Genomic DNA, 27,821 nt, shown 5'->3' on the forward strand with positions numbered 1-27,821 from the left:
CTCTACTAAAAAATACAAAAAACTAGCCGGGCGAGGTGGTGGGCGCCTGTAGTCCCAGCTACTTGGGAGGCTGAGGCAGGAGAATGGCGTAAAGCCGGGAGGCGGAGCTTGCAGTGAGCTGAGATCCGGCCACTGCACTCCAGCCTGGGCGACAAAGCGAGACTCCGTCTCAAAAAAAAAAAAAAAAAAAAAATATATATATATATATATATACACACATACACACACACACACACACATATATACACACACACATATAAATTAGCAGGGCGTGGTGGTGTGCCCCTGTAATCCCAGCTACTTAGGAGGCTGAGGCAGGCGAATTGCTTGAACCCCGGAGGCGGAGGTTGCAGTGAGCCAAGATCACACCACTGCACTCCAGCCTGGGCAACACAGTGAGACTCCACCTCAAAAAAAAAAAAAAATATATATATATATATACACACACACACACACACATATATACACATATACATACACACACACACACATATATATACACACATATAAATTAGCAGGGCCTGGTGACGTGTGCCTGTAATCCCAGCTACTGAGGAGGCTGAGGCAGGCGAATTGCTTGAACCCCGGAGGCAGAGGTTGCAGTGAGCCGAGATCACACCACTGCACTCCAGCCTGGGCAACAAGAGTAAAACTCTGTCTCAAAATCAATCAATCAATCAATCAATCAATAACTTAATTTTAGAATTCGTCTTCCAGATATGTTTTACAGAGATCATTCATTCATTCCACAGATTTTTTTACAGCATCGAAAGAAGCTTGCTATACACACATCGGTACATTTTTATTATTTTAATTATTAACAGCATAGATGTTTTCATGCCAGTTTTCATAATCATTGTAATGATAATTGTCGTGATTGTCTCTCCGTCGGGGGGAAGAATCTGGGTGCAGGGCTTGGGGACCCCTGCGGTCCGCGGCGTGGAAGTGCCGCTTCCTGGGGTGCTCCCGGAATCCGTGAGCCACGGAACCTAAGAACGCCGACCCGCCGAAGCCGGAGGGCAGACGCTGGCACACCGGACGCGGGGACGCCAGAAGCGGCTGGACCCGGAAGTAGGGGTTGCTGGTGGCCGCCCCGGGAGCAAGGACCGGAGCTGGATGCGAGGTGTAGCTGCGGGTGAGCGGCAGGCTGTGGGCCCCTCGCCGGGCGGCTCAAAAAGGCGGGAAGCGCAGGCCTTTTTCTGGCTTGTTTCCTCAACGTTGGCCGGCGGAGGACCCGCGAGCTCGGGAGAGGGCCCGGGCCGGGCTCTGCATTCTTGTTGCCTCTTCCCTGGCGGGGGTGATCCTCTCCCGCGGGGCTTGCTGTAGGGGTTCAGGAAGGTGGAGATGGGCCCGCCCTGTGCCTGCAGGGAGCAGGCGCTGTGGTTAATACTTTTGTTTTCCGAACCCTCCCACAGCAATTTGAGGTGAGGTCTGCTGTCCCAGTCTCACAGGTAGGGAAACTGAGGCTCAGGGAGGCTGTGCAGCCGCCGGGGCCCAGATTGGTGCGGTACACGCCCAGGCAGCTTCCACTCGCCGCCCCCTAGGCCCTGGCTGGGTTTTGAGGGCACCCAGGTTCTCTGACCTGTTATCTAAAAATGAAGTGGGGTACTTTTGTGAACGAATTAGCTGGAATCCAGGGGCAATAATTTCTCGCAGTAGTGAAAGGTAAGATGTTCCTCGTCTTGCCTTTTTATCTTCTCACCTTTGGAAACAGGACCTGAGAGGCCAGCCTAACTTGGTCTTGATGGCTAGCCAGTCCTGGGATTCCTTTGCCAAGGTCGCCTGACGCTAGTGTGAATTGTTCTGAACCTCCATTTACTCACGGTTTTAAAAAATTACAACACCTGCCTTATGGGGTTGTTAGCAAGATTGAATAGTGTTTGTAACTATGGTGTGCCTAGTACAAAGGGGGAGCTTAAGAAATGGTTGTTGCTGGGCGCGGTGGCTCGAGTTTGTAATCCCAGCACTTTGGGAGGCCGAGACGGGCGGATCACGAGGTCAGGAGATCGAGACCATCCTGGCTAACACGGTGAAACCCCGTCTCTACTAAAATATACAAAAAATTAGCCAGGCGCGGTGGTGGGCGCCTGTAGTCCCAGCTACTCGGGAGGCTGAGGCAGGAGAATGGCGTAAACCCGCGAGGCGGAGCTTGCAGTGAGCTGAGATCCGGCCACTGCACTCCAGCCTGGGCGACAGAGCGACACTCCGTCTCAAAAATAAATAAATAAATGGTTGTTTCCCTCTTTTCCTGATTCTAGAAGTATTTGGTAAAGTTACTGAGGTGGTAAATCCTAGGAATTTTAATGCTATTCAGACCACTGCTAGGCCTACTCCCAAGCCACATCTGCTTGTTTCTTTTTTTGTGTTTGTTTTGTTTCAGACCGAGTCTCACTCTGTCGCCCAGGCTGGAGTGCAGTGGCGCCATCTCTGCTCACTGCAACCTCCGCCCCCTGGGTTCAAGTGATTCTCCTGCCTCAGCCACCTGAGTAGCTGGGATTATAGGCACGCACCACCCCACCCCCCCAGCTAATTTTTGTATTTTTAGTAGAGACCAGGCTTCACCATGTTGGCCAGGCTGGTCTTGAACTGCTGACCTCAGGTGATCCACCTGCCTGAGCCTCCCAAAGTATTTGCTCACCGTCTGTTTACCATGAGAATGAAGAAAGCAAAACCCCTGTTCTCGTGCTGCTTATTTACATTCTAGAAGCTGTAGGACGAGCCAAATAAGTAGATGGAGGCTGTACCAGGTGTAGTGGTGAGTGCTACAGGGAAGCATAGCTGGGCTGCTGTTCCATCAGAATGCTCACAGAGGCAGGGCAGGATCAGGCTTGGGGCACGGGTTCTAGAACAACCAAGTCCAGCCACTGGAGATCTGGTCTCTCTGACCCCACAGTCCCTGTCTAGGATGCTGGCAGAACTGCCTGGTCCCTGGTGTGTCCTCGTTATGTCATACATAATTGCTGGCTACTCTGTGGCATAGACATGAGAAAATCTGAGGAAACATTTTAACACAAAACTTCCTACTTTGGAAGAGATGGGAAACTTACACCCTCACAGAACAATCCGCCTCTGCTTCGAGTTTTCCCTTTTGGCCTCTGGCTTCCCAGGGTGAGGGAAGGGGAGTACCTAGGTCTCTTTTAAACCTCACTTCTGGGCCTCTGATTTTGGTAGAATCAAAACTTCCCCAGAACAGAGAGCAGAGGCCAGTCACAACCACCTTGGTTGTTCATTCGTTCACTCAGCAGGCATTTAATGCGTGCTGGGTGCCAGGAATACGGCAATGAACCTGACAATTGTGGGAGAGACAGACTGCTGACGCCAGATGCAGTCTTCAGGAGGGGGAGGGACAATTGTGGGAGAGACAGACGGCTGAGGCCAGATGCAGTCTTCAGGAGGGGGAGGGACAATTGTGGGAGAGACAGACGGCTGAGGCCAGATGCAGTCTTCAGGAGGGGGAGGGGCAGGGGTCAGAGCAAGTAGACTAAGGGGGAAAAGTGGCCTAGGCCGAAGCCTGCTGGCACATGGGGAGGAAAGGTGGGTGCGCAGCAGAGCTGTGGAAGATGCAGCTGGAGCTGTCATGGGCCGGAGAGCACATCTGCAGACAGTGCCATCATTCCTCAAGGCCTCGGCTCTCACTCTGGGATGGTTGTGTATTTAGGGGAAGCATCCACTTACTTATTTTGAGGAAAAAAGTAAATTGTCATTTTATTTGGGGCAGCTTTCTGGTCAAGCTTACTGATTTCACTGTGGTCTTGTGATCTCTTAAGTGGGGGACAAGGTTGACAGCCCAAGGCCCACCTCAGACTTCTTCCCCCGCACAGCATAACAAGCAGCAGAAGCCCCTTTAGTGAAGGAGGTTCCTTTGGCATCCTTTCTGAACAATGCCCTTTCCAACCCTCCTTTATTCTTCTGGTTTTATTTTATTTTAAAGTCCCCTGTCTTAGTTCTTGTTCCTCAGTCACTTGTGTCCAGGTGCTAAATGTAAAAGGTACAAAAGAGAATGTGGTGAGGAGGCCTCCCCAGCCCTGACCTCCAGGCCCTAACACCCACTCCAGGTGACTGCTTGGACTGTTTGTTTTATGTTCTATCCAGACATATTGCCTCTTCATAATCAAATGCACACGTGTGCACATATATGTGTGATCACAGATGGCAGTGCTCTTTACACATGGTTACGTGCCCAGCTTTCTTAGCATGATTTATCTCAGTGATCGGATCCACGTTAGTATGTACCAAGCAGATGCTTTCCTTTCTAATGCTGCCAGATGCTCCACTGTAGAGAATGCCATGCTTTTTTTTTTTTTTTTTTTTTGGAGACAGAGTCTCACTCAGTCACCCAGGCTGGAGGGCAGTGGCGCAATCTTGGCTCACTGCAAGCTCCGCCTCCTGGGTTCACGTCATTCTCCTGCCTCAGCCTCCTGAGTAGCTGGGACTACAGGCGCCCACCACTGAGCCCAGCTAATTTTTTGTATTTTTAGTAGAGATGGGGTTTCACCGTGTTAGTCAGGGTGGTCTCCATCTCCTGACCTGGTGATCCTCCCGCCTTGGCCTCACAAAGTGCTGGCATTACAGGCGTGAGCCACCACGCCCGGCCAGAGAATGCCATGCTTTTATTTAACCACCTCCCTGTTGACAGACATCAGCTTGTTTCTAATCTTTTATCATGATTGATAATGCTGCAGAGAACTCCCCAGTGATGTGGTTCATCACAGGCACCACCATGCCCAGCCTGAGTCTACTCCAGCACTGCCCTGTCCTGCTTCCTGGGGACTCAGAGTCCACATGGACAGTTTTGCCAGGGCCCACCACTGACTCCTGTGACTCTCACCGGGTGACTTCACTCTCCACCTGTCTCACAGCCCTTGCCCTCCCTGGGTCAGCATGCCAACCTCGGGCCCCTCTGTAATTCCTGTCTCTTTCCGGTGGCTTTCGGGACCCTACCCCTCCTGACTCGCCCTGCTAGCTCCTCATCTCCCGACCCCCAGCCTAGGCTTCTTCCACATTGCTGCCACCTCCTCCAGGCCACCCAGGCTGTCCAATGGGCAGGTCACATTTAACACACCTGAAGTCTCACTTCAGACTGCCAGTCCCTTCCTGTCATGCCTAAGCCAAAGCCATGGGTTGTCCCTTTTGCTTTTTTGTAAAGAGGTCTCACTGTGTTAACCAGGCTCTTCTCAAACTCCTGGCCTCAAGTGGTCCTCTTGCCTTGGCCTCCCAAAGCACTAGGATTACAGATGTGAGCCCATGGCAGGTGCGAGCCCATGCCCAGCCCCTGCCTCAGATCATTCTTGACTCACCTTCCCCTCCCTCTCCCATGTCCCTCCCATCTCCTCCCCAAGGACCTCACCTTCCCTGCTCCTGCCTGGACTCTTCTCCTAGGTGTCACCCAGCCCTGCCCTGTCCCTCCCCTGCTCCCATACTACAGCACGCGTTCTGGGAGGGCAGGACCTGGTGTTGCTTTGTGCTGTGTTCCCTGCATCCTGGACTAGGCCAAGCATGTAGTAGGTGCTCAATAAATAACTGGACTATTACGTTCATTCCAAGGAGTGGAATTGCTGGGATGTGCACTTGTACTTTGAGAGGGATCGCTGAATTGCTACACATAGAGGTTGTTCCCATTTAACTTCCCCACACCCTCGTCTGCTGTGTGTGCAACGACTTTGAGTCTCTCCCTATATGATAAGCACAAGCTCATTATAGTTCTGAGTTTCTTCCGTGAGTGTTGTTGGACATGATGTGATACCACAAAGGTATTTACGTGGTTGTTGTTTTGTTTTGTTTTTTTTGAGATGGAGTCTCACTGTACTGCACAGGCTGGAGTGCAATGGCATGATCTCGGCTCACTGCAACCTCCGCTTCCTGAGTTCAAGCAATTCTCATGCCTCAGCCTCTCAAGTAGCTGGGATTACAGGCACCCAGCACCACACCTGGCTAATTTTTGTATTTTTATTAGAGACGGGGTTTTGCCATGTTGGCCAGGCTGGTTTGAAATTCCTGACTTCAAGTAATCCGCCCGCCTCGGCCTCCCAAAGTGCCGGGATTACAGGAGTGAGCCACCGTGCCCATCTAGGTGGTGGTTTTTCTTCATGCGGAGATTATTTTATTTTGCTTTTATTTTTTTTGAGACAGGGTCTTGCTGTCACCTAGGCTGCAGTGAAGTGGCTGTTCTATCTGCAGGTGTAGTCATGGCACACAACAGCCTTGAACTCCTGGCCTCAAGCAAGCGATCCTCTTGCCTCAGCCTCCTGAGTGGCTGACACTATAGGCATGTGCTACCACACCCGGCTCATGAGATTTATTTTAAAAGCACATGTTTTTCCTAATATTTTTCTGGTTTCATTGTTTCTACTCAAACCTTTGCTAGATCTGGAATCGGTTTTAGTGGGAGTTAGGAAACAGGAGTCTAACTTTATTTTTTTTCCCAGCAGGTTTCCCAGTTGTCTCAATACAAGTCTTTTTTTCTTTTTTAAATACAATGCTATGTTTTTTGTTTTTTGTTTTTTGTTTTTTGTTTTTTTTTGAGACGGAGTCTCGCTCTGTCGCCCAGGCTGGAGTGCAGTGGCCAGATCTCAGCTCACTGCAAGCTCCGCCTCCCGGGTTCCCGCCATTCTCCTGCCTCAGCCTCCCGAGTAGCTGGGACCACAGGCGCCGCCACCTCGCCCGGCTAATTTTTTGTGTTTTTAGTAGAGACGGGGTTTCGCCTTGTTAGCCAGGATGGTCTCGATCTCCTGACCTTGTGATCCGCCCGTCTCGGCCTCCCAAAGTGCTGGGATTACAGGCTTGAGCCACCGCGCCCGGCCTACAATGCTATGTTTATAAACATCAGTGCTACATTTATAATGATTGAAAAAACAAAAAGGGTTCATGTGGTTTTCTTTTACTTGGCTAGCAAGTATTGAATGTCATGTGTCAGGCACAGAAAGCTGTTGCAAAGACCAACAGTGATTCAGAACAAAGTCCATCATGTCCTATTTCGGGGGTGAGGTAGTCGCTGATGATGGCATAATGTGAGTGGGTTGGAATGGTGACCTAGCCCAAGAACCGTGAGCACAGGAGGGCTGACTTATCCTGCCGGTGGTGTTGGGAGACTTGAGCTGGGCCTGTGGGCCGTCCAGCTGCACCCTCCAGGCCTGGTGGAGCTTTCTCTCAGGCAGGGGAGCGCAGGCACAGAGGCTTCAAGTGAGTGTTTGCTTAAATGATGATATTTGATTTAATTTGGCCAGAGCATGGCCTGCAAAGCAAAAGGTGGAGTGGAATAGGTGGGAGATAGATGTGACAGAGCCCTGATATCTGCTTGGTGCTGGACCGACTAGCCAGAGGGTCTCAGGCCCATCATGGATCAGAAGGACCTGGGGAGCCCAGCCTGGACATCTGCATTTTGTAAAGTGTCCTGGGGCATCCAAGTGCTTAGCTGAGGGGGTGGTGCTGCTCTCGGCCATGATGGTTCCTCTCTCCAGGTGAGTCCACCTGTAGGTGGAAGAGCCAGTCCAGAGAGGAGGGCCAGGCATCCACCCGGCCTGACCCATCACTGGAGATCCCCAGGTCCCGGCATCTTCCTAGCATGGATTTAGGAATCAAATGGACCTAAGGAGCCAGATTCCCAGGATTATCTCAGCCACTTCAGTTGACCTGGTAGTTTTGTTTTTGTTTTTGTTTTTTTAATCTCAGATGTCTTCAGGTGTCCCTAATTCCCTAATTTTTCTTCTTCTTGCCTCAGGTTGGTCTTGTTTTTTCTTTGTTAAAGTGAGTTTCCTTGTAGTGGTATAGGTTCTTTTGACAGCATTGCTATCCTGAGTGTCTTTTCTTCTCTTTAGGGGTCAGCATTGATAATAGTGCTGTGCTGCAGAAGAGTGGAGTGTAAACTTTTTCACTGCCACTGCCCCGAAACTGGAGCGTAAAGGGCTGAGACAAGATGAAGACTGTGCTCATGGTTGCCGAAAAGCCGTCCTTGGCACAGTCAATTGCCAAAATCCTCTCTAGAGGTAGGAGAGACCAGCCCTGCGCATGCTTTCTTGCTTTGGTCTGTAAGCACGGCCGTTTATGTGTTACAGGACATTTCTTTTTCCTAATGTGACTCTACCCTGGCTGGGGTAGATTGGTTCGGTCAGCAGGTGGTAATGAAGCATCTCAGAATGTCACAGTGGGGTGCATTTGCTTCCATTCCTGGCAGTGTGCCAAAGCTGGGGTTCCCAGAAGGCACAAGGCACAGCTTACAATGAAGTGGAAGGACAGTCATTGTCCACATGCCGGGCCTGGCAGGGCTGTTAGGTACAGGTAGCAGAAACCAGCCCTGGAAGGAAGGAGACACAGCCAGGACCACACCCCAGTTGAGGTCTGATGAGGCTATGCCCCAGGCATCGTCATCCCTGGATACTCCCACTGTCCTGTGGACCTCACGTCACTCCAGAGTAGCCAATGGACTGAGCTGTGGCCACAGACACTACTGAGACACCAGGGAACTGGAGAGGGAATGTCTGCCACTCACCCCCAACTCTGGCCACTGGGGTGGTTGGTAGGGTGCTGTTTCCCCCCATCTTTGAATTCCCTCCAAATAGGAAGAGTTTGGATGCTGGGTACCCAGAAATGACAGGCACCTACCTGACCTCCCCTGGCTCCAGCAGCTGAGGGGGGAAGAGACCCTCGTTCAGCTGAGAAGGCATGGTCCGCAGAGGACGGGAGGCCCCAAAAGTGGTGCCCGGTGCCCAGAACCTGAGAAAGTACGGCTGAGTGTGGTCAGTGGAGAGGGTGAGAATTCAATAATTAGAAGGTCCCTGGTAACCTAGAGTAGATCTAGAGTCCCATTTTAGTAAATGATGAATAACGTTTCAATGAAGTGAGGCAAAAATGGAATTGAAGAGTGAAAACATAAATACAGAGGAAGATCCCACCTCTGCCTGCCTGCCCCTGGCTCCTGGCAGCCTGGGGCTCTGCATCAAGAGTGCTCTGTGCTAGGTTGTTGGCAGATGCTGTTTTCCCTGAGTGCCGTCCCATCTCTTAGTGCCCAATTACCCTCAGCAGTCTGCGGAATGCTGTCACTCACCACTCTGAGGAAGGACGCTGGCCCTCTGGGAGGTGGCATCCAGGCCGGGGTCTCCACAGTGTCTTCAGCTCAGTGAAGCAGCCAGTCACTTTGTGCTTCCTCATCCCCAGGGAGCCTGTCCTCACATAAAGGGCTGAACGGGGCCTGTTCAGTCCACGAGTACACTGGGACCTTTGCTGGCCAGCCAGTGCGCTTCAAGATGACGTCTGTCTGTGGTCACGTGATGACCCTGGATTTCCTGGGTAAGCCCCTCTACCCTCCATCCTACAGAAGGGAGTTCTGCGTGGCGCTGGCCGGGGTCCAGTTGAAGCCAGGAGATTCCTCTAGGCAGGGAAGTTTGTCCCAACTCCATGAGTCATCAGGCCAGCAGATCATGGAGTGGTGATGAGAGGGTTCCTGGGTGCGGTGCCCAGAACCCAGGCTCTGGAGCTCAGCCCTGGGTCCCCATCATAGCAGCACCCCCTAGTCACTGCATTCCCTGTGCACCGTCCTATGTAGACAAAGTGGCGGCACCTATCTTAGGAAGGGCTTGACCTGTGCAGGCATTTGAGAGAAGCCTGCTGCTGTTGCCGAGTTGACCATCGTCTGTCGGTCATTTGGTGGCTGTCATTGTCATTCCTATATTGTTACTGTTATCAATTACTTTGGAAGTGCTGGTGTTAGTGACCTGCTGGGTATAGGTGTGGGGCCGTGTGGTTGGCAAGAGTCTGATCCAGGCTCTTCCCCCTGCTCTGCCAGCTCACTGGCTGGAGACGAGGGCACTGACAGCCTCTGTGAGTTTACACTTCTCGTAGTGAAATGGGTCTCACAGCAATGCCATCTGCTTCCCAAGACTGTAAGGATTCTGTGTGACAGTGAGGGCAGAGCACTTGGCACTTGGCAGAGCACACGGCAAAGCCTCAGCCCTTGTTCTTGCTGCTCATTGATGACAGTGATGACAATGATGGTGACTGGGTTGTGTGGCTGAGCATTTGGACCCCAAGTTTTATCTCCAGCTGACAGGTGGGGAGCTGGGATTTGAATTTGGCTCTGTCTGACCCCATTCTCCCAGGATGCAAGAAATGGGGCCTAGGAGGATCGCCTGAGCCCAGGAGTTCAAGACCAGTCTGGACAACATAGTGAGACCCCTGTCTCTACAAAAAAAAAAAAATCTTTTTAAATCAGCCGACATGGTGGTGCGCACCTGTAGTCTTGGGAGGCTGAAGTGGGAAGATGGATTGAGGCTGGGAGGTCGAGACTGCAGTTAGCCATGATCGTATCACTGTACTTCATCCTGGATGACAGAGCGAGACCCCTGTCTCAGAAAAAAAAAGAAATGGGCCTAAAAGAAAGCCAGACAGGCCGGGCGCGGTGGCTCAAGCCTGTAATCCCAGCACTTTGGGAGGCCGAGATGGGCGGATCACGAGGTCAGGAGATCGAGACCATCCTGGCTAACACGGTGAAACCCCGTCTCTACTAAAAAATACAAAAAACTAGCCGGGCGCAGTGGCGGGCGCCTGTAGTCCCAACTACTCGGGAGGCTGAGGCAGGAGAATGGCGTGAACCCGGGAGGCGGAGCTTGCAGTGAGCTGAGATCCGGCCACTGCACTCCAGCCTGGGCGGCAGAGCGAGACTCCGTCTCAAAAAAAAAAAAAAAAAGAAAAAAAAAAGAAAGCCAGACAGCTGAGCATGCAAGAACTGGGCCTCTGTAGATGAGTAGGTGAATGTGCTGGGCATGAGGCTCAAAAAGATGGGTCCTTTAACAGGAATGACTGCGCACATGTGTGCCCCCACAGAGTGCTGGGTGGAAGGATGGAGTTCCAGAAACTCAGGTTGGAAGTGTCAATGAAGACACCAGTGGTGGGGTCCAGTGCTCAGGCAAAGAAAGCCAGCCCAGGAATGATGCTCCCAGCCACAGGGAAAGTCCCGGAAGTGAGGCCAGAGTGGCAGCCCCCGGAGAGCTTGCTTGGCTCCTGTGGTTGGCCGGAGTGTGGTGTCAGCTCAGCAGCCGAGCAGAAAGGAGGCTGGAGGGAAGGGGGTTACCAAAGGCCTGAACCCACATCCTGGCTCTGCCTCTGATCATCATGATGACCCTGGGCAAATTGTTCTCCAAGCTTTCCCCTCCTCATTTGTGGGATGAAACCAACATCATCCTGGGGTTATGATGGTCTCGGAGGTTGAGCCCCTGTGAACTGTGAGGTGTGACTCAATGTCACTGTGACTGGTTTGTAGGAAAATACAACAAATGGGACAAAGTGGACCCCGCAGAACTGTTCAGCCAAGCTCCCACGGAGAAGAAGGAAGCTAACCCCAAGCTGAACATGGTGAAGTTCCTGCAGGTGCGTGGGGCTGGCCTGGGCATGAGCACACCCGGGCTCCCCACCCTCCACAGCTGTCCTTGCCCACCCTTGCGTGAGTCCTAATCCCCCTTGGACAGGGGGGCCTTTGCTAGCTCTTTCTGTGAGTGCCCCCTGCTGGCCCATGAGGCACCTGCAGGCACCCCCAACACACAAGGCAGTTGCCAGTGCCAACCCTCAGTCCTGGAGAGCAGGCCTTCTGCTTTTAAAATAGCTTGTTTGGGCCGGGCGCAGTGGCTCACGCCTGTAATCCCAGCACTTTGGGAGGCCGAGGTGGGCAGATCACCTGAGGTCAGGAGTTCAAGACCAGCCTGGCTTACACGGTGAAACCCCATCTCCACTAAAAATACAAAAAATTAGCCAGGTGTGGTGGCGGGCGCCTGTAGTCCCAGCTACTGGTGAGGCTGAGGCAGGAGAATGGCATGACCCAGGGAGGCGGAGCTTGCAGTGAACCGAGATCGCGCCACTGTGCTCCAGCCTGAGCGACAGAGCGAGACTCCGTCTCAAAAAAAAAAAAAAAAAAGCTTGTTTGGCTGGGGGTTTTTTCCCCTTAATTTTAAAACAAATGCATACAGATTATGGAAAATTAGAAAGTGCAGATAAGTATAAAGACAAAAAAATTATTCATAATCATATTAGCCAAGACAACTGCTGTTATCATTTAGGGTTATTTCATTGGAACCCTTTTTCTGGGCAGTTTTGGGGTTTAAGATCATGTTGCACTTACACTTTTTTTTTTTTTTTGGTCCAAAAAACATCAATTATAAACTCAATTGTTTGCTGTTGGCTGAGCCAGCCTCACCACAGCCAGCTACCAGTCCTCCTACCTGAGCCCAGGTACCAGTCGTCCTAGCTGAGGTTCAGGGCCTGGGACCAAGCCCTGTCCTGGATGGGAGCACGGGGCAGGTGGCATGGGCTGGGTCTGCAGCAGGTGCATGTGAACGTGTGCTGTGTGGCAGGTGGAGGGCAGAGGCTGCGACTACATCGTGCTGTGGCTGGACTGCGACAAGGAGGGGGAGAACATCTGCTTTGAGGTGAGTATGAGGCTCAGTTTGGTCCTCACTTTTGGCCTTTCTGACGCCAGCCCCAGACTGACACCAGCAGTCACACCATTCCTGGGGCCAAAGGAGGGAGTAAACTGTACTGGTTTAAAAACACCTCTCCCCTCCCTTTATTTTGAAATTCCATAGATATTTTTAACTGCATCGGCTGTATTAAAGGTGGTCAGTTGTGCCTCTGCTTGCTGGGGCCACACAGTATGAGTGAACATAGGAGGGGCGAAATTGGGTGGATGCAGGTTTCAGAATGGGACTGTCATGGGGCAGCTTGGTGTTCAGCATCCTGTGCCCAGCTTGACTTCTCAGGGACCTTGGGTTGATGCTGGCTGATTCCCGACCTCAGCACTGAGCTCCTTTTGCAGGCCTCGCTCTGCTCATCTCCTGCCCCACCCAGGATGCCTCCCGCCTCCAGCCAACCCCGGGAGCCCTGCAGAGAAGCAGGTGGCAGCTCCCTGTGCACACCCCATGCCCCATGCTTGCCCTGGCCATGGTGCCCTCACAGTGGCCATGCCTGCTGGTCTCACTTGGTGCCCTTCAGGCTGTTGTTCCCTATGGGTCGCCCCTGTGCTCCTGTACCCCCAGCTCTCGCCTGTGGCTCAAGAGGTGGTCAGTGAGACAGAGCTGAGGCACCTGGCGTTGCAGTACAGCACCGTCAGCAAATGCGATCACACTCTGTCTCTTCCCAGATTCCCTCCTCCCCTGCAGGGCGGCTCCTCCCTGGGGGCCTTTGCATCTGGGAGTGGAGAATGGGGGCAGCTCATGGGGCTTTCTCCCTTCAGAAATGAAGCCACTTATTCCCAGTAAGGAAGCTGCGTGGCCAGGCTCCGGCGGCGACCCTAGTCCCACTGCACGGCCTTCCTAGTGAGTCTCGGCTCCAGGACCCCTGCTGTGCTTTAGCCCGAGCTGCCCCCACCACAAGCTGGGACCACCCGTGGCCTTCCTGCTCTTGCCCATTTCCTTTCCCCTTCATTCTTTTCTCCTTCCCTGTCTTTTCTTCAGCCTCTTAAAATTTCCACCCACCCCTCCAAGCCCTCCCTCCTAGAAGGCAGGGAATCGGGTCATGTGGGATGGGTCTGGGGACTAAGAGGTCCCTCATGTACTTGGCAGTAGCATTTCCTGATTTGGTGGGGATGAAAGCAGAGGATTAGAAGAGAGAGTGCGGGAGTAAGAAGGGAGTGTTCGAATATGTTCTAGATGGGAGGAAAGGAAGCCATGTGGTGGGGTGGTATGGAGTGCTCAGGGCTTCTGGAAAGCCAGGGGGATAGAGGAGGGTCTGACGGGCAGGAGAGGGGGCTGAGCACACGTGTTCTTTGCTGGAAGGAGCCAGGCTTCACAGTGGGGTGGGGAGCTGTGGCAGGGATCTGGGAGGTGGGTCACAGCTGGCCACTCCCCACCCCCAGGTTCTTGATGCTGTTCTGCCCGTCATGAACAAGGCCTATGGTGGTGAGAAGACCGTGTTCCGGGCCAGGTTTAGCTCCATCACAGACACAGACATCTGTAATGCCATGGCCTGCCTGGGCGAGCCTGACCACAACGAGGCGCTCTCAGTGGATGCTCGCCAGGAACTGGACCTGCGAATCGGCTGTGCATTCACCAGGTGCTGGCCACACCCGCGGAGTCCTGGGCACACCCTCACTCTCCCTCAGCCAGAGACCTGCCTCTACTGGTCCCCCTCAGGAGCCCCTAGGCCTCCCAGAGCCAGGATGAGCAACAGGGGATTTCACCAACCCTGAAGAAGGCCGGGCACAGTGGCTCACACCTGTAATCCCTGCACTTTGAGAGGCCAGGATGGGAGGATTGCTTGAAGTTGGCAGTTTGAGACCAGCCTGGGCAGCATAACAAGACCCCATCTCTACAAAAAAAAAAATTATTTTTTTGAGACAGAGTCTTGCTCTGTTGCCTAGGCTGGAATGCAGTGGCACAATCTCAGCTCACTGCAACCTCTGCCTCCCAGGCTCAAGAGATCCTCCTACCTGAGCCTTCCACTACAGGTGCTACAGGTATGCACCACTATGCCTGGCTAATTTTTGTGTATTTTGTAGAGACAGGGTTTCACTGTATTGCCCAGGCTGGTCTCAAACTCCTGAGCTCTAGCAATCCGCCCACCTTGGCCTCCCAAAGTGCTGGAATTACAGATGGGAGCCACTGCGCCCAGGCTAAACAAAAATTTATTTTTTTGTTTGTTTGTTTTTTGAGACAGAGTCTCACTCTGTCACCCAGGCTGGAGTGCAGTGGCACAATCTCGGCTCACTGCGACCTCTGCCTCCTGCATTCAGGTGATTCTGATGCCTCAGCCTCCCGACTAGCTGGGATTACAGGCATGCGCCACCACTCCTGGCTAATTTTTATACTTTCAGTAGAGATGGGGTTTCACCATGTTGGCCAGGCTGGTCTCAAACTCCTGACCTCAGGTGATCCGCCTGCCTCAGCCTCCCAAAGTGCTGGGATTACAGGTATGAGCCACTGTGCCTGTCCAAGCATTTTGTTTTAATTAGCTGGGTGTGGTGGCGTGAGCCTGTAGTCCCAGTTACTTGGGAGGCTGACGTGGGAGGATCACTTGAGCCCAGGAGTTCAAGGCTGCAATGATCTGTGAATCCCCATTAATGCATTCCTGCTGGGTAACACAGCAAGACCCTGTCTCTACAAAAACCAAAAAGACCTAAAGAAAACTGTTTATTTAGCTGACAGAGATCACCTATGCCCTGCTCGATAAAGTGTGTTTGTCTGTGCTTTGGGGGTCCTGAGGAGAGTGTGCGGTAGATAGAATAGAATAGAAGGCTCCCTGGCCCAAGACAGTAGAAACCTCTGTCTACTCTCTCACTGGCTCTGTCACCCATGTACACATATGAATCCTCCCTAAGGCTATGCCCACTCTGCTCCCACTGACTTCTAAGCGGGGACACCACCTGGTGCCACCTCCCTCACGCACCACCCCTGGCCTTGGGCTGGACTCACATGGGTGGCCATAATAGTGTCTTGAGTGAATCAGTGACCAAAATACCTTTCTCTCCACTCCCTCCAGGTTTCAGACTAAATATTTCCAGGGGAAATACGGTGATTTAGACAGCTCTCTCATCTCCTTTGGGCCGTGTCAGACTCCAACCCTGGGATTCTGTGTGGAGAGACATGATAAAATCCAGTCCTTCAAACCAGAGACCTACTGGGTGCTGCAGGCCAAGGTTCCTTGCCTTTCTCTATGCATGCTGGGGCTTTCTGGGTTTGGGGCACGGATTCTGAGAGTCTTCCATCATCATCAGCTGGCAGGCCCCAGGCTGAGGGCAGAAGCGTGGACAGGTATACCTGGAAGTGGTCTGTGGTGCCCAGGGCTGAGGGACCCCAGCCTTCATGGGGATAGTGGGAAGAGATTGGGCCTGTATGCGCTGAATCTGGATAAGGGGGAACGAGTTCAGCTCTGGCAGTGCAGGGTGAGGTCACCTCACATGAATCACAGTGGCTGCAGTGGTCAGGTCCAAGCACTGGGCTGAGGCCATTGACTTTCAAACTTTTTAAAATTCCTGGAACCCTTTCTTCAAATAAAAACCTCCACGGAAGCTCACTGTAAGACTTAATACAGCTAGGCACAGTCACTGATGTCTGTAATCCCAACAGCCTGGGAGGCTGAGGCAAAAGGATTGCTTGAGGCCGGGAGTCCAGGGCTACAGTGAGCTACGATTGTGCCACCGCACTCCAGCCTAGCAACACAGTGAGACCCTGTCTTGGAGCTGCTCTGGCTTGGGACCCCGGTGGTGGCCATACCTACCACTGGCCAGGCACTGGGGATAGGCAGGGGTGGTGTGAGAAGTAGGGGCTCATGTGCTTCTTAAGGACACATCAGCCTCAGCTTTGGGCTGCCTTCCTGAGACTGACTGCCTGGTTTCAGGGCACGGGGTGGAGAGGGCCAGATGTCAGCTTGCGTATCTGCCCGCCTGAACAGGTGCAGCTGTGAGCCATTAGAGCCAGGGCTGTTTTGCTCCCATACAAGGAACAGCTTCATCTGTCCTGGTTCTTCCTGGCTTTGGGTTCACCTGGAGACTTTTTCTTGTGCGTTCACCCTTTATGCTTTTTCCTGCAGGTTAACACTGACAAAGACAGATCTCTCCTTTTGGACTGGGACCGAGTAAGAGTGTTTGACCGGGAGATTGCACAGATGTTTTTAAACATGACAAAGCTGGAGAAGGAAGCCCAGGTGCGCCTGCTCCACCCACACCTACCACAGTTGCCTTGGGTGAGGGTGGCCCTTGGATGCCTCCTGCTGGAGGAACAGCCTGTGATCCTAGGCCATGTCTTCGTCCCCCTTTCTAAAACACAGACATCTTTTTGGAAAGCCGAAAGCTTACTCCCCCATATACTCCTAAGATATTTCTGCCCGATGCAATAGCCACAGTGTACTGCATGCCCGCTCCATACCAAGCACTCTCCACGCCTGTGACCTTGTCAGACCCCTTCCACCCTCCCCTTTCCGCGTGACCCACTAGGCATTACCTCTGTGTGGCAGGACTCCATCTCACACAGAGATTCAAGCTAACAACTGTTGAGGGACCTGCGTGCAAATTGATGAACTTGTCCAAGGTCACAGCTAGCAGGGGATAGGCTTGGGATTCCAATTTCAATCAGCTTGCATGCTTTTATGGGATTATGTTTCTTACTCAGGGTTTCCATGAATTGAAAGGACATGCTGCTTGGCTGTTAGGAAAAGGGCGAGGTGACTGGGCTGCACAGGTGGGGCCACATCTGTGGCTATTGAAGTAAACATGCTACAGGTGTGACAGCTACCAGATCCATTGAAACACAGCCTGGCCTACTTAGCCACCTTCTCCTTGTCCTTCTCCGGCGTTCCTTGAGTGCCCTGTTGCCTGCCATGCCATCGTCTCAGGCATCTGAGACTTCTAAAGCTGCTCCAGGCTGTCAGCATTGATCACATTCCTGCAAAGACACTGTTAGCCACCTCCAGGCCTCATGCCAGGGAGCCCAGCTTCACTGCTGCACGTAACAACTGGCCTCTGTGTTACCACCCACATCTGTCGGTCTGGAATGCAGAGGGCATTGCCATGACCAGCCTCCTTGGGATTGACAAGGGCAAGGGCCTGGGGTTGAGTTGTTTGGATTGTTTTTGCCACAGGCAAAACAAAGAGTTGTCTCTTCCAACAAGTGTTCAGCAGAGGTAGAGAGTGGTAGGACCCCAACCAAGCACAGCTCACGGATACACTCCACTAACCTGTATGGTGTTTACACAAATTCCAGAATAGTTACCAGCACTTAAAAATTATGAGATTCCATACGAAAATTCTGCCTTCCAGCTTCTCTTGAAAAAGCAGAAGAGGTAGCAATACTAGCAGGTGCAGGCAGCAGCCTTCCCCACAGCAAGGAGTGGCACTTCCCCTGGGACGGGCCCCACTTGCCATCCCTGTAGCTTGGCGGATGCCGGCTTCTGTAGGATTTCCATCTGCAGCCCTTCTGACTCTTCAATCTTCCAGGTTTTCTCTCACTAGAAAATTCTCCAGAAAAGAATATTCAATCACTTGTGGCCAGGAGTTTGAGACCAGACTGGACAACACAGGGAGACCCTGTCTCTAAAAAAAATAATTTAAAAAGTAGCCGGACATGGTGGCACATGCCTGTAATCTAGCACTTTGAGAAGCTGAGGCGAGAGGATTACTTGAGGCCAGGAGTTTATTTAAGACTAGCCTAGGCAACATAGCAAGACCCTGTCTGTAAAAGAAATTGAAAAAAAAAAATTGGTCAGACATGATGGGTGTGTGCCTGTGGTTTCAGCTACTCAGGAGGCTGAGGCAGGAGGATCGCTTGACCTAGGAGTTCAAGGCTACAGTAAGCTCTGATGGTGCCACTGCACTCCAGCCTGGGTGACAGAGCAGGACCCTGTCTCTTAAAAAAAAAAAAAAAAAAAGGTTGGTTGGTTGGTTTGTTTTGAGATGGAGTTTTGCTCTGTCACCCAGGCTGGAGTACAATAGTGTGGTCTCAGCTCACGGCAACCTTCACCTCCTGGGTTCAAGCAATTCTCCTGCCTCAGCCTCACGAGTAGCTTAGATTACAGGCACGTTCCACCATGCCTGTACATTAGCTTGTACATAAAATACAAGCTAATTTTTGTATTTTTAGTAGAGACAGGGTTTCACTATCTTGTTCAGGCTGGTCTCAAACTCCTGACCTCAGGTGATCCACCCACCTCAGCCTCCCAAAGTGCTGGGATTACAGGCGTGAGCGCCCAGCCAAAATTTTTTTTTTTAAATAATTTTCATTCTTTTTCCCTACCTGGTCCTGAATACTCAATCAAGTCTTTAGACTGTTAGGAAGAATGAGTTGGAGAAACAGGGAGACCAAATGAATGAAACCAGCCCCTTCGTCCACACATCTTGATTCCCTCTATGGTGGTGTCTTCATCCTCCTCCAAATCATTGACTGTCCTGTCTTCCAGGTGGAGGCCACAAGCAGGAAAGAAAAGGCCAAGCAGAGGCCCCTGGCCCTGAACACCGTGGAGATGCTGCGTGTGGCCAGCTCTTCTCTGGGTATGTAGGGACATTTCTCTCAAGTTGCCAGAAGGCATCTTGAGGCAGGTTCATGGAGGCAGGTTCAGCCTGGAGCAGCGAGCGCCCAGGGATGCAGCATGGTGCCCGAGGCTTCGAGGGGATCTGAGCCTCATGAGGATTTCACTTCTCCTTAGGTTGTAAAGGTGGTAAAGTTGGTCACCACCTGAGGGGACATCCCGGGTCCCTGAGCAGCTATCCCTGGTGAGGGAAGAGGCTCCAGCCAGATGTCACCTTGAAGGAACTGGTGTGAACATTGCCCCTCAGCCTCATCTCCTCAGCCTTTTCTCCTTAGTAGCAAGGAGGGTGTCTGGAAAGCTGGTGGTCTCTGGCAGCTGTCAGCCCCTAGGCATTGGTGCCTCCCCCCACAGGGAACTATTGGCAGTGTCCTCTCAAGAGTGGTGGCTCCAGCGTCCTCAGAGGGCAGCAATGCTGGGTGTGGTTGCTAGCTAAGCGCCAGCCTCTGCCGGTCAGGGAGTAGCAGGATGAGCCCCTCTCAGTGGCCCCAAAGTGCTGTGAGGACAAAAACGCCCAAGGGCTCAAAATGGGGCTGCGTGGAGCTCTGTCATCAGCCAGCCCTGAGGCATGGTTATGGCTCCGTGGCCAGTGCATGGGAAGTGGTGCTCTGAAGGCCGTGTCTCATCCCCATGGCCATGAGCCCCGTGAGGATGCACCGTGGGGTAGAGTGAGCGGCGTTTCCCATCAGGCCCATCCTGGGTGTAGGATTCAGCCTCAGACAAGGCTGTGTGGCACAGGTGTCCACCCGGCCAGCAGTTCTGCACTCCAGCCATGCCTGCTCAGAGCCACCCTCGCCCTCCAGGAGGGGCCGGCCACAATGGGGGAGCCCAAACGGCAAAAACGGGCAGCCCAGGGGAGTTTATCAAAGCAAAAGTGTAGTCAGCAGTGCACACTCCTCATAGGAGAGGTGGCCTCACAAGTCCCCAGGCCTGGGGCTATGAGTGATGTCTCACATGCTGGGGGCCAGCCTCACTGCCGGAGCCTTCTCCCCAGGGGGTGCTCGCGCTGCTGGGCACTGCCTGTTCCCTGTGGCACTGCCCTGGCTGACGGACTCTGGAGGCCTGTGGGGTGTCACAGCCACTGTGTCCATAGGCCACAGTGCATAGGCCAGGGCAGGCACCTGGCCGTCCCCACGTACCTGGCCCTCTGAGAGCCTCCTGTCTCTTGCAGGCATGGGGCCGCAGCACGCCATGCAGACGGCCGAGCGGCTCTACACGCAAGGCTACATCAGCTACCCACGGACAGAGACCACCCACTACCCTGAGAACTTTGACCTGAAGGGCTCTCTGCGGCAGCAGGCCAACCACCCCTACTGGGCCGACACGGTGAGTAGAGCCAGGCCGGCCCTGGCATGTGTCTGTGTCACTGAGGCCTTGGGACCAGGTCTGGTACTTCAGCCAAACCTAGGCAGGCAGCCGAGCCCTGCCGCAGACTCTGCTCTGTCTTCTCTCCCTCAGGTGAAGCGGTTGTTAGCAGAAGGTATCAACCGCCCGAGGAAAGGCCACGACGCTGGCGACCATCCCCCCATCACCCCCATGAAGTCTGCCACAGAGGCCGAATTAGGTACCGCTCTCACCCCATACGCGGTGTGCTTCCAGGGAGGGAAAGGCGACCTGCGACAGTGAAGGTTGCAGGCCCTGTTGGCAATGTGGGGGCACCTTTAGCCTCTGCCTGCCCTGGCTGTGGGGATGGGGGGCCACCTGGAAGATGAACTCCATTACTGTGGGGCCAGGACAGGAGTGAAGAGGTGGCAGCAGGTGCTGTTGCAGGGAGGCGAGGGGGCAGACACCACAGGGACATGAATGAAACCAAGGCAGAGAGTGGTGGCGTGGGGGAGGGGGTGGTGCACCTCCTACCTCCCAGCTGGCCTAAGGTGGTACCCGTGGTCCGAGTGCCAGGAGAAGGCAAATGAGGAAGGAAAAGCAGTGCAGGTCGAGACAGGGGCCACTTGTGGACAGTCTGAGTTTGAAGCAATGGTGTCATGTCACGAGACAGTGGAAGGACAGGCCAACGCCTGGCACCAGAAGCAGGGGCAGGAGGTCGGGCAGGGTGGTGGGAGCTGCAGCCAGAAAGGAACCACTGAGGTATGGAGGCTTGTGTTCCCTTCCTCTGCATTTTCTTTCTTTTTTTTTTTTTTTTTTTTTTTTTCTTTTTTTGAGACAGAGTCTTGCTCTGTCACCCAGGCTGGAGTGCAGTGGCCCGATCTCGGCTCACTGCAACTTCTGCCTCCCAGGTTCAATCAGTTCACCCTGCCTCAGCCCCCTGAGTAGCTGGGATTACAGGCGCCCACCACCACACCCAGCTAATTTCTTTGTATTTTTAGTAGAGATGGGGTTTCACCATGTTGGCCAGGCTGATCTCAAACTCCTGACCTCAAGTGATCCATCCACCTTAGCCTCCCAGAGTGCTGGGATTACAGGCATAAGCCACCGCGCCCGGCCTTCCTGCACATTTTCTTTCCTCCTTCCCCGGGATTTGCAGCGTGTCCCACACAGCGGCTCTGTAAGCAGGACCTCGCTGCTCGAGCAAGAGCACTGGGGGCTCCTTACAGCCAGAGCCCCCAGCTGGCTCCCAACTGACTAGCCCTGGCCTATTGCAGGGGGTGACGCGTGGCGGCTCTATGAGTACATCACCAGACACTTCATCGCCACGGTCAGCCATGACTGCAAGTACCTGCAGAGCACCATCTCCTTCAGGATCGGGCCCGAGCTCTTCACCTGCTCTGGGAAGACTGTCCTCTCCCCAGGTCACACCGCGGGCCCAGCTTTCCTCCCCGCCTTCACGGGCAGACAAAACAAACATTCTACATCGTGTCTGGGGATGGGAGGCCCAGGGTCTGAGGCCCGGGTCACCCAGGCTGGGGACCCTGAGTGGCGGCGCATGTCTCTCCAGGCTTCACGGAGATCATGCCCTGGCAGAGCGTGCCCTTGGAGGAGAGCCTGCCCACTTGCCAGCGGGGTGACACCTTCCCTGTGGGCGAGGTGAAGATGCTGGAGAAGCAGACGAGCCCGCCCGACTACCTGACAGAGGCTGAGCTCATCACGCTCATGGAGAAGCATGGCATCGGTGGGTGTGCCTGCCCAGGCCCCAGAGCCGGCTCCGACTCCAGTACTCAGGCTTCGAGTCTTCTTACAAAGCTGCCCCGCCACCCCTGTGTGCCCAGCCCAGCACCTGTCCACAGGCTGGTGTCTGGAAACTGGTGACCCAGTGTGTGGCCAGCCAGGCAGGTCCACAGCTGGCATCCCCTCCCGAGGCCTGCGTTCAGGACCTGGCCTTCCCTGTGAAGGCCCAGATGTGCCCTCGTGCACTGTGGGATGTGCACACGCCGACTAACGCCCACAAGGCTGAAGACTGGCCCAGATGCCAAGTGACTCATAGAAATCATATTGGCAGTCTCCTGAGTCCACACAGCCAACCTGGTCTGTCCTGAAATCAGGTGACAGGGAAATGAGGTCTAACAGGAGCTGCTTCCCTGGGAGAGAACAGAAATGCCTGTCCCAGGGACAGGGCTCCCCAAAGGGTGACCAGGAAGTTTCCATGCAAAAACAGGCAGCCCAGGGGAGTTTATCAAAGCAAAAGTGTAGTCACCAGTGCACACTCCTCATAGGAGAGGTGGCCTCACAAGTCCCCAGGCCTGGGGCTATGAGTGATGTCTCACGTGCTGGGGGCCAGCCTCACTGCTGGAGCCTTCTCCCCAGGTGGTGCTCGTGCTGCTGGGCACTGCCTGTTCCCTGTGGCACTGCCCTGGCTGACGGGCTCTGGAGGTCTGTGGGATGTCACAGCCACTGTGTCCAGGCTCTGCTCCAGCAGGTGGACTCTCAGGGAGTGTCCCTCCCCAGGCTGGGGTCCTGGTGACCATGGCGACCTTGGCGGGAGAGCAGAGCTCTGGACTTGCTCCTCTCGGGTCCAGGACACTTGCCAGGGTCCTGAAATAGCCCTCAACCCACTGTGGAGTGTGGGCTCTGCTCCTCTGCGTCCTCTGCCCTCTCCCATTGATGGGACACTGGCTCCTGGCAGCCCTGTGCTAGCCAGTGAGCCAGACCCAATCAGCAATACAATTTTGTGACAGTGAAGAGGGCTCTGGTGTTACCTTCGCAACAGGAGAGTGGTCAGGGTGGCCCTGTGACTGAGCCCCCAGGAGTGTGTAAAAAGGGCCTGACCAGAGCCACTGCAGAGGAGCCCACACCACGCGTCATGGCGCCTGGCAGACTTGGGGTGGTAGCGGCACACACCACCCACAGCCTGCCACACCGGGTGCAGAACTGGCCTCGTGCCAAGAGCCATGGGCCCTCAGCAGGCTCCCTAGCCCCTGAAGGCCAGTTTCCATGTGAGATTCTCTCTGAGCTACTTTGGGAAGGTGTGTGTCACCTGCCCATTCTGGTGAGCTTGTGGGGAGCCTGAGCCTCCTTTCAGCCCCTCTGACTGGCACCTGCCATAGTCAGAACGCCTCAGCCTCTGCTGCGCCCCTCTGCCAGGAGAGTTCCTCTGGGTGAGAGAGTGGAATCCTGAGGACTGGGAGCCTGCCCTGGGGATCGTGACGGGCATTGCAGAGAGGGAGGAGGTGGGAAACAGGAAGTGGGCAGAACTGTCCAGGTTTAGGGGAGGTTAGCTCTGCAGTGAGCTTGTAAGCACCTCCGTGTTCTGGTGGAATGGGGCTCTGGCTCCGGGAGCAGGTGGGTGCCACAGGATCCAGGCAGGAGAAGCCATAGAAGTCACATTTACCAGGCACAGAATAAGCGCTGTGACCTCGGAGAGTTCCTTAACCTCTGAGCCTGTCGTCTCTGCCGCAAAGCAGGAGTAGGCACCCCGTGCAGGGCGGGCTGCCTTTGTGTTCTCAAGGCAGAACATGAAATGCATGCAGTTGGTGCCCAGCACAGTGCAGGGGGTGCTCAGGGCACAGCCCTCCTTCCTGTGGCCCAGAAGCAGTGAGAGGGCCTGACCACCAGCAGCCCCATGACAGGTGCTACAGCACGTGGTTCAATGGGGCATGCCCAAGGCAGGCCAGGAACCCTGGGGCCTTGTACATTGCAGGCACAGATGCCAGCATCCCTGTGCATATCAACAACATCTGCCAGCGCAACTACGTCTCCGTGGAGAGCGGGCGCCGGCTCAAGCCCACCAACCTCGGCATCGTCCTGGTGCACGGCTACTACAAGATTGGTGAGTTCCTCAGTCCTGCCTCCAGGGCCCACAGAAGCTCCCTGACTTCTCCCTGGGTGTCGGCTCTGCTGCCCGCTCCAGACAGGCCCCTGCCCTGCAGTGATCCCCCAGCCCCACACACACTCCCTCAATACCCGCTGAAGGGGCGCTGCCCCAGGACCCCCAGGACCTGCCCAGAGCAGGAGCTCAGTGTGTTTGAAGGCTGAACAGACGTGTGAGGGAACCAAAAGGGGAGGCAAAGGTGCCTCAGCCCTGTTCCCTGGAGGTTCCCCAGGGGCCAAGGGGAGAGGGAAGAACACAGAACTGGCCCGAGGGCGGCCTGGAGCTCATTTGTGACGTGGTTCTAGCCACAGGATGTCCCTGGCCACTCTGCCTGAGATTTCCAGGTGGAAAATCAGGAAAGGTCTGGGGTCATAAGAGCCAGCCTGGTACCATCTGAGGCCTTGGACTGGTGGGCAAGGCAGAGGCCAGGAGGATGGGCCAGAGCGGGAGAGGTGAACAGGGCAGTAGCCCTGCCTGGGAGGGGGTGGCATGGCCCTGGGTGTGAGTGCTCAGGGCAACATCTGCCCCCTGCCCGCTTGCAGATGCAGAGCTGGTGCTCCCCACCATCCGCAGTGCAGTGGAGAAGCAGCTGAACCTGATCGCCCAGGGCAAGGCCGACTACCGCCAGGTCCTGGGCCACACCCTGGACGTGTTCAAGAGGAAGTTCCACTACTTTGTCGACTCCATTGCCGGTAGAGTCTGCCTCCGGCCTGCCCCTCACCAGCGGGGTGTCTCTGTCAGCACTACCAATACCTGGGGACCTAGGTCCCCACATGGGACCAGCTCCCAGATCTGGGCTCCATAGGCGAGGGCAGTGACACCTCCTGGCTGGGTTGAAAGAGCAGGTGCAGGAACACCATACACGGTCAGGAGCATGCGCCCCTGACACACGGGGCAGTAGAAACCACTACCTAGGCCGGGCGCGGTGGCTCAAGCCTGTAATCCCAGCACTTTGGGAGGCCGAGACGGGCGGATCACGAGGTCAGGAGATCGAGACCATCCTGGCGAACACGGTGAAACCCCGTCTCTACTAAAAAAATACAAAAAACTAGCCGGGCGAGGTGGCGGGCGCCTGTAGTCCCAGCTACACAGGAGGCTGAGGCAGGAGAATGGCGGGAACCCGGGAGGTGGAGCTTGCAGTGAGCTGAGATCCGGCCACTGCGCTCCAGCCCTGGCGACAGAGCGAGACTTTGTCTCAAAAAAAAAAAAAAAAAAAAAAAAAAAAAAAAAAAAAAAAAAAAAAGAAACCACTACCTATAGGGACCCTTTCATACTCGGAGCCTTCTGCTGGAGGCTGGGAGGGAGATGACTCCTGCACTCTGCTTGCCCGCAGGCATGGATGAGTTAATGGAGGTGTCTTTCTCGCCGCTGGCGGCCACAGGCAAGCCCCTCTCACGCTGTGGGAAGTGCCACCGCTTCATGAAGTACATCCAGGTAGGTGCAGGGAACACTAACTCAGGCAAGCTTCCTCACCCCTGTAGGCCTCAGCTTTATCGCTGGTCATGCAGGAATCATGTTCTTTGTCCTGGTTGTCACAGAAGAATGATTGAGCATAAAGCAGCCTTGCCAAAAAATATCCAGTGTCCCCATGTCCCCTAGAACACACAGCCATTAGGCCACGCAAACACACGTGGTTCGTTTTTCCCGAACACCATGCCACTTGCCATCATGGGCATTAACGTACGCACAGAGATTTTAGAACTGCCTTTATCTGCACGCATGGAGCAAGGGCTGGAGACTCATGCTCCTTGCCTGGCAGTGTGTCACAGTTCTGCATGAAAGGTTACATATTTTGTATTATGAGAGGAGTGGGGGTGGAGGCCAGGTGGTAGCCCCAGTGACCCTCACGCCCCCTGCCTGGCATTGCCGCAGGCCAAGCCAAGCCGCCTGCACTGCTCGCACTGCGATGAGACCTACACACTGCCCCAGAACGGCACCATCAAGCTCTACAAGGAGCTCCGCTGCCCTCTGGATGACTTCGAGCTGGTCCTGTGGTCATCAGGCTCTCGGGGCAAGAGCTACCCACTGTGCCCCTACTGCTACAACCACCCACCCTTCCGAGACATGAAGAAAGGTGAGTGCGGCCGCTCCCTCCTGCCCATGGGTAACAGCAGTCTCTGTTCAGTGCCAACCGCTGCCTTGCACCAGGACGGACTCTGAGGGGACCCCTCACCCTGGCCTTTCCTGCACTCATTGGCACTGAGACGAGAGACCCTGGATGTAGCTGGGGCACTGGTCAGGCCTCAGGCAGTGCTGCCACCCCCTCTCTGTGTCAGAATTGAGCAGGCAACCCTAGTCCACCCTCAGGACCTGGGCACAGGTGTGCAGTGCTCCCTCTGGAGCTGAGTGAGCAAAAGGATGGAACAGTCGAGGGACCCACCCGGTGAACAGGCACCCCCAGTCAGTGTCCACCACTGTCCTCCATCCTCATCCTCATCCTCATTACTGGAGGAGGGAGTGCATGTGTCCAGGCAGGCAGGACAGAGAGCACCAAGCCGGACCAGGAACCAGCAGGAGTGAGGTGTCTGCCCACGTTCACCATGTGCTCTGCAGAGAGCCCCCTCAGGCCTCAGTCTGCACCCATGCTTCTGGGAAAGTGAGACCCCATGCTCGCTCTCCTCCTGCCTCCAGAGCAGCTGACAGGGTAGTCCCATGTGGCCCAGTGACACGAGGGTCATGTGGTATTACCAGTAACGAGCTGTGGCAGCAAAGCAAAGCGGGGATGGAGTCGACAGAAACCCACTGGGATGGCGCCAGCAAGGGGCCTTGAAAGTTGAGAAGGTTTCAGATAAGCAAAAAACAGGGGTACTGGCAACCAGGAGCCAAAGCATGAGCGAGGCTGTCCCCAAGAGCGAGACCAAGAAGAGTTCCTTCTGCTGGGACAAAGGATCTAGGAGCTTGAGGCATTGGGAGCAGGCCACAGAGGGCAGGTGGGCACAGTGGGCATGCCTTTACGGGGCTCCCCTCTCCCACCAGGCATGGGCTGCAACGAGTGTACGCACCCCTCCTGCCAGCACTCGCTGAGCATGTTGGGCATCGGCCAGTGTGTGGAATGCGAGAGCGGCGTGCTGGTGCTGGACCCCACCTCGGGCCCCAAGTGGAAGGTGGCCTGCAACAAGTGCAGCGTGGTAGCGCACTGCTTCGAGAACGCCCACCGCGTGCGGGTGTCCACCGACACCTGCAGTGTCTGTGAGGCCGCCTTGCTTGACGTGGACTTCAACAAGGCCAAGTCCCCACTCCCGGGCGACGAGACGCAGCACATGGGCTGTGTCTTCTGTGACCCCGTCTTCCAGGAGCTGGTGGAGCTGAAGCATGCAGCCTCCTGCCACCCCATGCACCGCGGCGGGCCAGGGAGAAGGCAGGGTCGAGGGCGGGGCCGGGCCAGGAGGCCCCCTGGGAAGCCCAACCCCAGACGGCCCAAGGACAAGATGTCAGCCCTGGCCGCCTACTTCGTATGATGGCCCTGTCCTCCCTCACCCAGGCTGCAGTGCTATGCAGACACCTCATGGCACTTCAAACTATTAAAATGCATTTTATCTTCTCCAGAGCTGGGGCCCCTTTGCTGGTGCAGCGACGTCAGAGGGTTACCGTGTCTCTGGGCACCTGTGGGGCCCTCTTTCCCTCT

General features: G+C 54.6%; 1 protein-coding gene and 1 long non-coding RNA gene across 14 annotated transcripts; one reads left to right on the forward strand and one right to left on the reverse strand.

The window, feature by feature from the left end:
- The first annotated feature begins 1,073 nt into the window (after positions 1–1,073).
- TOP3B (DNA topoisomerase III beta) lies at positions 1,074–27,743 on the forward strand. 13 transcript variants are annotated; one of them, XM_077948207.1, is made up of 19 exons: positions 1,074–1,135; positions 1,416–1,451; positions 7,815–7,982; positions 9,151–9,282; positions 11,252–11,358; positions 12,336–12,410; positions 13,835–14,031; positions 15,457–15,613; positions 16,507–16,620; positions 18,868–18,958; positions 20,165–20,319; positions 20,452–20,557; positions 21,594–21,740; positions 21,887–22,060; positions 24,026–24,154; positions 24,739–24,888; positions 25,530–25,630; positions 26,069–26,270; positions 27,173–27,741. In XM_077948207.1, exons 3-19 carry the CDS (start codon positions 7,913–7,915, stop codon positions 27,652–27,654), a joined length of 2,589 nt encoding a protein of 862 aa, XP_077804333.1. In that variant the 5' UTR covers positions 1,074–1,135; positions 1,416–1,451; positions 7,815–7,912; the 3' UTR covers positions 27,655–27,741.
- On the reverse strand, positions 22,946–26,227 carry LOC144331926 (uncharacterized). The gene is made up of 2 exons (XR_013399526.1): positions 25,451–26,227; positions 22,946–25,107 (listed from the first exon to the last, which is right to left on the reverse strand). It is a non-coding gene; the product is annotated as an uncharacterized LOC144331926 (long non-coding RNA).
- Positions 27,744–27,821: the final 78 nt, after the last annotated feature.

Source organism: Macaca mulatta, chromosome 10, assembly GCF_049350105.2.
Source record: "Macaca mulatta isolate MMU2019108-1 chromosome 10, T2T-MMU8v2.0, whole genome shotgun sequence".
In the NCBI taxonomy this organism is placed as follows: Eukaryota; Metazoa; Chordata; class Mammalia; order Primates; family Cercopithecidae; genus Macaca; species Macaca mulatta.